Source organism: Mandrillus leucophaeus, unplaced genomic scaffold (genome assembly GCF_000951045.1).
Source record: "Mandrillus leucophaeus isolate KB7577 unplaced genomic scaffold, Mleu.le_1.0 Scaffold15, whole genome shotgun sequence".
NCBI lineage: Eukaryota > Metazoa > Chordata > Mammalia > Primates > Cercopithecidae > Mandrillus > Mandrillus leucophaeus.
The window spans coordinates 10,642,850-10,652,077 of record NW_012101476.1 but is presented as its reverse complement, the minus strand read 5'-3'; the positions used below and the strand labels follow the sequence as shown (position 1 = coordinate 10,652,077).

The following is a 9,228-nucleotide window of genomic DNA, read 5'->3' as shown; positions in this document are numbered from 1 at the left end:
CAACTTTTCCAGGTGCACAGTGCAAGCTGTCAGTGGATCTACCATTCTAGGGTCTGTAGGATGGTGACCCTTTTCTCACAGCTCCATCAGGTGGTGCCCCAGCAGGGACTCTGTGTGGGGGCTCTGACTCCAGAGCACTGCCCTAGCAGAAGTTCACCATGAGAGCACGGGCCTAGTGGTAAACTTCTGCCTGGACATCCAGGCGTTTCTATACATCCTCTGAAATCTGAAATCTAGGTGGAGGTTCCCAAACCTCAATTTTTTTTTTTTTTTTTTTTTTTTTGAGAGAAGTGATGTTTGTGAGAGCAGTTTAAGAACCTGAAAAGCTATACCAAAATGTAATTTTTTTTTTTTTTTTTTTTTTGAGACAGAGTTCTGCTGTCGCCCAGGCCCAGGCTGGAGTGCAGTGGCACGATCTCAGCTCACTGCAACCTCCACCTCCCAAGTTCAAGTGATTCTTCTGCCTCAGCCTCCTGAGTAGCTGGGATTACAGGCACATACCACCACACCTGGTGTGTGGTGTGTATTTTTGCATCTTTAGTAGAGATGGTGTTTCACCACCTTGGTCAGGCTGGTCTCAAACTCCTGACCTTGTGATCTGCCTGTCTCAGCCTCCCAGAGTGCTGGGATTAAAGGCGTGAACCACCATGCCTGGCCCCATGCCTCAATTCTTAACTACTGTGCACCCGTAGGCTCAACACCACATAGAAGCTGCCAAAGGCTTAGGACTTGCACCCTGTGCAGCCACAGCCTGAGCTGTACCCTTGGCCCCTTTTAGTCACAGCAGGAGTGATTGGGATGCAGGGCACCAAGTCCCTAGACTGCACACAGAATGGAGACCCTGGGCCCAGCCCATGAAACCATTTTTTCCTCCTAGGCCTCCACCTCTGGGCCTGTGATGAGAAGGGCTGACACAAAGGTGTCTGACATGCCTTGGAGACATTTTCCCCATTGTCTTGGTGATTAACATTTGGCTCCTTGTTACTTATGCAAATTTCTGCAGCTGGCTTGAATTTCTTCTCAGAAAATGGGTTTTCAATTTTTACTACATCACCAGACTGCAAATTTTCTGAACTTTTATGTTGTTTCCCTTTTAAAACGATGCTTTTAACAGCACCCAAGTCATTTCTTGAATGCTTGGCTTAGAAATTTCTTTGACCAGATACCCTAAATCATCTCTCTCAAATCCAAAGTTCCACAAGTCTCCAGGGCAGGGACAAAATGCCACCACTCTCTGCTACAACATAACAAGAGTCACCTTTGCTCCAGTTCCCAACAAGTTCCTCATCTCTATCTGATACCACCTCAGCCTGGACCTTATTGTTCATATTACTAGCAGCATTTTTGTCAAAGATATTCAACAAGTCTCTAGAAAGTTCCAAATATTCTTACATTTTTCTGTCTTCTCCTGAGCACTCCAAATTGTTACAACCTCTGCATGTTACCCAGTCCCAAAGTCATTTCCACATTTTCAGGTATCTTTCAGCAACGCCCCACTCTACTGGTACGAAGTTACCATATTGGTCCGTTTTCATGCTGCTGATAAAGACATACTCAAGAGTGGGGAGAAAAGGGGGGTTTAATGGACTTACAGCTTCACATGGCTGGGGACGCCTCACAATCATGGCAGAAGGCATAGAGGAGCAAGTCATATCTTACATGGATGGTAGCAGGCAAAGAGACAGCTTGTGCAGGGAAACCCATTTTTAAAATCATCAGATCTTGAGAGACTTATTCACTATCATGAGAATAACACAGGAAAGACCCACTCCCATGATTCAATTGTCACCCCCGGGCACCGTGCACATCATGTGGGAATTATGAGAGCTACAAAATGAGATTTGGGTGGGGACAGAGCCAAAACATATCAATCACCATTGGTGAAGGCAAATACTTTTGATCACTTTTAACCACTCAACACTATGAAGACATGGATTGTTTTCCTATAATTTGTGATTTTTATTCATTATTGGTTTTTGATGCTCAAATCTACACAAATATTACTGAGATTCCTGTAAAACTACTTTTTTCTTTTAAACCTGACCTCCTAAGTCTTTAAAGAAATTCTTACATTCTGGCACAATATGATGTTCAAAGTTCAGAATCTTAACCTATCCCAAGTCTGGAACTGGCCATATGCAATTCTAGTGGTCAAAGGTTGTTAGAAACTGACTCTGGTTCATAGAGTTGCTTATGCTCAGAAATAACATTTCTGTGTATACTATAAAATGTATTTTTATTAAAAATACAAATATAAAATGTATTTTTATTTTATAAAATGTATTTTTATTAAAAAGATTATTTGACAATAATAGTCTCAGTTTAAATTTAGTGTTATACTTTATTCAGCTTATTTTAATCTGTATATTAACATATGTTTTGAATTATCTGATGCTTTTCCATCTTGCTCATCTGCAAATGGAATGTCATCCTTACCTCAAGCAGAGCAAACTGCTGGATTTCTGCAAGTCAAAAGACATTGTCCTGGTTGCCCATAGTGCTCTGGGAACCCAACGGCATAAACTATGGTAATAAAAGCAACAGGAAGTTTACCTAAAATGCCGTTTTGATGAAAAAGTTTAATTATAGCCTACTCAGTCTCCTGGAGTTCACTCTCAGTGAATCAGTGTACGGGGAGAATTTGCATTTCTGATGAGATCCCAGGTGATGCTATTGTTCAGGGGCCTCACTTGAGAGGCTCTGGTGCAGAATGAACACCTTAGTCTGTTTAGGGAGCCTCCTACCAAACTGAATCCAGCCTCAAGACTTCAGCATTTCTGGCTTTCCTTCCAGGGTGGACCAGAACTCCCCAGTTCTTTTGGAGGACCCAGTTCTTTGCGCCTTAGCAAAGAAACACAAACGATCCCCAGCCCTGATTGCCCTGCGCTACCAGCTGCAGCGTGGGGTTGTGGTCCTGGCCAAGAGCTACAATGAGCAGCGGATCAGAGAAAATGTCCAGGTGAGGAGTTGAGTGGGCGTCAGGGCTCCTGCATGGTGTCCTTCACATGTGTGCTTCTTGTAAGCTTCTCAGGACACCCTTGCACTAAGTCCATCTCCTGGGCATTTCCTGTGCACAAATGCTTTGTGTGCATCATAAGAGTTTTCTATTCTACTCTAGGAGGGGCAGCATGGGTGGAGAGAATCAGGATGGGACCAAAACCAGAAATTTTGGCATAAAGTTGGCAACTTACTCTGTATCCCTCTGCTAGGGACATCACCTTTTCTTCATTTTCTGAAATGAATTGGGTTAGGTGTTCTCTAATCTTCAAATCATTGCAGATTTTTTCTTCATGTCCTTGTTTATTCAGTATAAATTTCATGTATTTATTCTCTTAGAATTATTTTTTGAGTGCCTGTTGAAGTCTTTGGGTATTTTTATTAGGTTGCATGCCTTTTTCTATGTGTAGAAAAACATAATACTAAGTAAAATTATAAAAAAGAAAACCTCAGACATAGAGGTTTAATAGAAAACCATTTATTTAACTGACAATTTCATGGTTTGTAATTTAGCCTAAGCTCCACCTGAACTCAGTCTAGTCCTTCTGTTCCTGGCTGGGCTGTCTCACGTGTGTGCAGGGCAATGAGGCAGCTCTGCAGAATTAATCCAGAATTTGTATTCTGGATATTCTTTAGAGCTTCAGATGTATTGTTGAAATAGCCTCTCCCAAAATGTACACGTGTTGTGATTCTCTTTGTGGTGGTTTTAACAAAAGTTTCTACTCTTAATGTAGTCAAATTCTTTATGACATTGTCTTGTAGTTGCTAATATCGTGACTTTTCCTATATTGGAAACATGACAATACATTACTATATTATGTAGTAAAATATTATATAGTAATACAGAGTAATATACTATATTCTATTAATATCTTATAAAAGTATTAATGTACTTTTATAAATTGGGATAATTTTATTTTTAATATGTGAAATAAGGGTGCAAATGTACATACAATTTTCACTTGATACTAAAATGTCCCACTAAGAATGATTGAAAAGTCCATATTTGCTCACCTATCTTGATTTTTCATCCTGTCATAAAGTGTCCATAAGTACTTCTGACATTTCTCTTCTTTCAGAGTTAACTTTCCTGTACTGTCTAAATTATGTTACATAGCATTCTTAAGGCATTTGTGTATGTTTTCCTAGATTTATTCATAGAAAACTTTTAATAGTCTTTGGATAACTTGAGTATTTTCTAGACTTACCTAGATAGACTTTTATTCTCTTTTCCTCTTATTCTCTGTATTCGAGTATTCCAATAAAATTTAGTAATTTAGTATTATGCTAGCAATTAGTGACATCTTTTGATATTTAAATTCTTTCCAATTTGAATACTGAGATCCTCTTCAAGCAACTACTTGTTTTCTTTGAGCATGATGTTATTAGGGTTTGTACAATTACTGTCTTGAATCTTGTTGAAAACAATTTTCACATTATACCTGTTCATTGAAGATGGAAATCAGATGAATATATTTGGATTTCAGTATTTCTATATCTGATGTGAAACTGTACAACTGTACAACTCTACAGAGGATCTCAACAGATACTAGAGATGAAATAAAGTTAACCTTGTGTTTACATGACTGGTTCATGTACTTATAAGATTAAGAATCTAGAGAACAATTTTGAAACTTATGATTTAGATATTTTGAGGATGATACAGTTTGGATATTTGTCTCCTAATCTCATTTTAAAATGCAAAAAAGGTTAGTTCGTGTCCTTTGTAGGGACATGAATGCAGCTGGAAACCATCATTCTCAGCAAACTATCACAAGAACAGAAAACGAACCACCACATGTTCTCACTCATAGGTGTGAATTGAACAATGAGATCACTTGGACACAGGAAGGGGAACACATCACACACCAGGGCCTATTGTGGGGAGGGGGGAAGAGGAAGGGATAGCATTAGGAGATATACCTAATGTGAATGACGAGTTAATGGGTACAGCATACCAACATGGCACATGTATACATATGTAACAAAACTTCACATTGTGCACATGTACCCTAAAAATTAGAAAAAAATGTTATCCCCAATGATGGAAGTGGGGTCTGGTGGGAGGTGTTTTTGTCATGGGGACAATTATAGAAATATAGAAATCCAACAAGATCCATCTGTATTAGTCCGTTTTGTGCTGCTATAAAAAAAAATACTTGATGCTGGGCAATTTATACAGAAAAGAGCTATATTTGGCTCACAATTTACAGGCTGTACAAAAAGCATAGCACCAGATTCTGGAGAGGCTTCAGGAAGCTTTAAATTCCAACATTAGGTCATTCCTTTGCTCCCATACCTGATCATAGGCCGTTAAAAGCAGTCACACTATCTCTTGAATGTCTTCCTGCTTAGAAATTTCTTCCACCAGATACCCTTAAAATCATCACTAAGTTCAGACTTCCACAAAGTCCTGGAATGGACACAATGCAGCCAAGTTCTTTCCTAAGGTATAACAAGGGTGATCTTTGTTCCAGTTTTTAGTTTCTGATTTTGGTCTTAGATCTCATTAGCCTAGACTTCATTGCCCATATTTTTATCAGCATTTTGGTCAGAATCATTTAACCAATGCAGAGCAAGTTCCAAACTATCCTTTATCTTCCCATTTTCTTCTGAACCCTCCCGACGCTTCCAAACTGTGCTAGTTACCCAGTTCTAAAGCCACTACCACATTTTCAGACATTTTTAGCAATGTCCCACTCCTGGTAACAATTTTCCATATTAGTCCATTGCGCACTGCTATAAAGAAATACCTGAGGCCAGATAAAATATGCCAGAAGGTGGTTTATTTGGCTTACCATTTAGCAGAGTGTACAAAAATCATGGCACCATTTTGGTTTTGGTGAGGCCTCAGGAAGCATTTACTCATGGTAGAAGGTGACAGAGGAGGAAGCATATCAAATAGCAAGAGATGAAGAGGGAAAAAAAAGAAAATGTCAGGCTCCTTTTTAAACCAGATTTCATGTGACCTAATGCAGTGAAAACTCATTACCATTGGGAGGGCACCCAGCCATTCATGAAGGATGCCCCCATGGCACAAACACCTCCCACCAGGCCCACTTCCATCATTGCTGAATCACATTTTTAACATGAGATTAGGAGGGGACAGATATCCAAATTGTAGCACCACCAAACTGTCTAAAATTTCTAAAAAAGTTTCAAAATTTTCCCTCTAGATTCTTCTAAATTTTCTAAATACATGACCAATCATGCACACACCGGGTCAACTTCATTCCATCTCCAGTTTCTGTTGAGATCTTCTTTGTCTGAATTTTTGTGCAGTTTCAATATATAATATCTAGGAATGGATTTATATTTTACCTGATATTCTTTAATCACTTGAGAGTTTAGAGATGATCTTTCATAACTTTTGGAAACTCATCAGATATTTTACATATTGCCTCTACACCCTGCTCTGATATACTTGGCTATTCCAAGTTGACAATTATGCAATCTAACAATGAAAATTTTCTACTTCTTTGGTAGGTTTTTGAATTCCAGTTGACTTCAGAGGATATGAAAGTTCTAGATGGCCTAAACAGAAATTTTCGATATGCTGTCATGGATTTGTAAGTAACTTTGGAAAATGGGTTGCCAAGTTTATTTTTAGAGGAGGAATGTCAGATGGGTGCTAAAAGTGACCTCAATACCAGGGAGACAGAGGCCAATGTGAGTCAGAGGTGAGACAGGAACTCTGGAACTCTCCTTCTGGATTCACTCCAGAGCTCTGTTCTCTGACAGGGTGAGTGGGCCCAGGGTCAGCATGGGTCAACCTGTGCCTCTGCTCTCCTGACTCCCTGAAAATTTCCAGAGCAGCCAATATTATTGCTGAATCGGCACCTTTCATGTTGGCCTGGCATTTCTGCTATGGCCTAGTGGACAAATTGGATATGGCGCATATGGCTTGATTACACGTTTTTCCAAATCTGTATTTATAGCTTTTTCTTCCAAATCTGCTCAGTTCCTTATCAGATAAACATTTCCAACAACATTGGTGTCCATGCCAGAAATTCATCTCTTCCGTGTGGAATTGCTCACTAGATCATGTCAGTTCAGTATCTTTACCCTTTTCAAATTTCTTTCCTCCTCCTCTTTAGACATTTGCTCATGACCCAAGCACTGCATTTTGCCTCCAGAAAGTTTGCCCTTAGTGGGCATTAGAACTCTTGGCTCTGATTTTTTTTTCCAATATGGAAATCTAAATGCAGACTATAAAGAAGTTTTAGAGAAGAGAGATTAAAAGTCAAGGGAAGAGCCAGGCTCAGTGGCTCATGCCTGTAATCCCAACACTCTGGGAGGCAAAGGCAGGTGGATCACTTGAGGTCAGAAGTTTCAGACCAGCATGGCCAAAATGGAGAAACCCTATCTCTACTAAAAATACAAAAATTAGCCATACGTGGTGGCATACACCTGTAAATCCAGCTACTCAGGAGGCTGAGGCAGGAGAATCCCTTGAACCTGGGAGGCAGAGGTTGCAGTGAGCCAAAACTGTGCCACTGCACTCCAGCCTGGGCAACAGAGCAAGATTCCATCTTTGGGGATGATATATAGCTGACAAAAGATCTTACTCTTTCTATATGCTCCAAGATTCTAGGATTCACAGAAAGGCACTCACGTGATGAGGGAAAAACAAGCTATGTCACTGCTTGCAGTGGAGATGTTAACAGGTAATAGACTTGAGATAATGTATTAAAAAGGATAAACACAGCAGCACATCGTAAGAACTCAAACATTTTTAAATATCATTGTTTACAGAGTGGCAAACATCAGTAATTCTCACCAATTATTCAATATTAATCATTTATTCATTCTATTTTGTGTTATTTCCACCTAAAGATTGCCCTTAGCATATTGTAGAGTTTTGGATATGGAATCCCATATCACATAGGACAGTTTACATGTCTGAATCAAAGAAAATATTTTCCATATGGTAAGCAGCTAGTCAGTAATGAATACTTTAAAGGATGTGTGATTGCTACCAAGAACATTTAACCTTCAAAACTTAGTGATGAACATGTAGCTGGCTTGTTTCTATTCAAAAGAGTGCAGGATGAGTTGCTGCTTTCATTGAGAATTTGAAATAGAAAAGGTCAGAATATCTCTTTGCTCTGTTGACAGATATGAAAGACTATGTTTGAACAACTGACCCTGTGTAGTTTGTGTGATAAATTCCAGGCAAGGGAATATAAGTTGAAAATGCTCTTAATTTGGGGGAAAAAAACACACATTATAAAGTCATGTTCATGAAAGACAGATTCTACAAATTGAAAATAAACTTAACATTCACACTAATGGCAGCGTCCTAGAAATCACTTTGCTACCAGCTTTTTAATAGTCATTTCATCCATATTATGTACGATCATTTCTCTTTTCAGTCTTGTGGACCACCCTGATTATCCATTTTCAGATGAATATTAGCATGGAGGGTGTTGCACGACATCTAGCAGAAGCCCTGCGTGTGGATGGTGCTGCAGAGGATGTCTGTATGCTGGTGGACACACGGCCTCTGGTGAAATCCCTCCTGCTTGGCAACTTCAGTTAACTACATACATCCATAGTCCAGAAAGCAAAGAAAATAAATTTTATCTTGAAGTAATTGAATGTTTTCCTTAAAGGTTCTTTTCCTACTCCTTTCTACATACGCGTGTGTTTCTTTTCCTTCTACTTCATTAGGGCCAAAAATTGATTTGCCTATAAGTTTGGGGCAGAGTAGATAAATATTTTATAGACATTTTTGAGGTGAGAGTGGGTGGAGTTTGCAGCCTCTAGGGGAGGAGCAAGTGACCAATATTTATCAGTCAGTCTGTCTTTAGCTCTTTCAGAAAGAAGAAAACACACAGCATAGAACCTGAACACAAGCCATATTGACAGGATGACCAACAATCTATGGCCTCCCTCCAGCACCGCAAATTGGAGCTCCAGCAACCTAGGGATGCAGCGTCCCTGTGGGGTAATGGTTAGGGAGGTGGGAGGGCACCCATCCAGGATAAATAATGAGAAGTCAGATATGGGAGAGGTTAGAAGAAGAGAGTTGAGCATGATTCTGCTTGGGAAATACAAACACATGCTCTTTTATCAATTACGTCTTGTGCATAAAAGGAAACTTCCCACATTGTTTCAAGGCTGAGAGCCAGGCCTTGACCTCCTGTGTGCCCAGTATCAGCAGTGGCCTTGCTGCACTGTGGTGGAGCAGGACACCAAAGACACCATTGACTGGTCACATTCTCCTGA

General features: G+C 39.7%; 1 protein-coding gene across 1 annotated transcript in view; it reads left to right on the top strand.

The window, feature by feature from the left end:
- Window positions 1-8,591, top strand: part of LOC105535763 (aldo-keto reductase family 1 member C4-like) — a 22,646-nt gene extending 14,055 nt beyond the window's left edge. Inside the window, 4 exon segments of the mRNA XM_011974954.1 lie at window positions 2,420-2,528; window positions 2,794-2,959; window positions 6,484-6,566; window positions 8,373-8,591. Coding sequence (XP_011830344.1) covers window positions 2,420-2,528; window positions 2,794-2,959; window positions 6,484-6,566; window positions 8,373-8,415 — 401 coding nt within the window. The 3' untranslated portion in view covers window positions 8,416-8,591.
- Window positions 8,592-9,228: the final 637 nt, after the last annotated feature.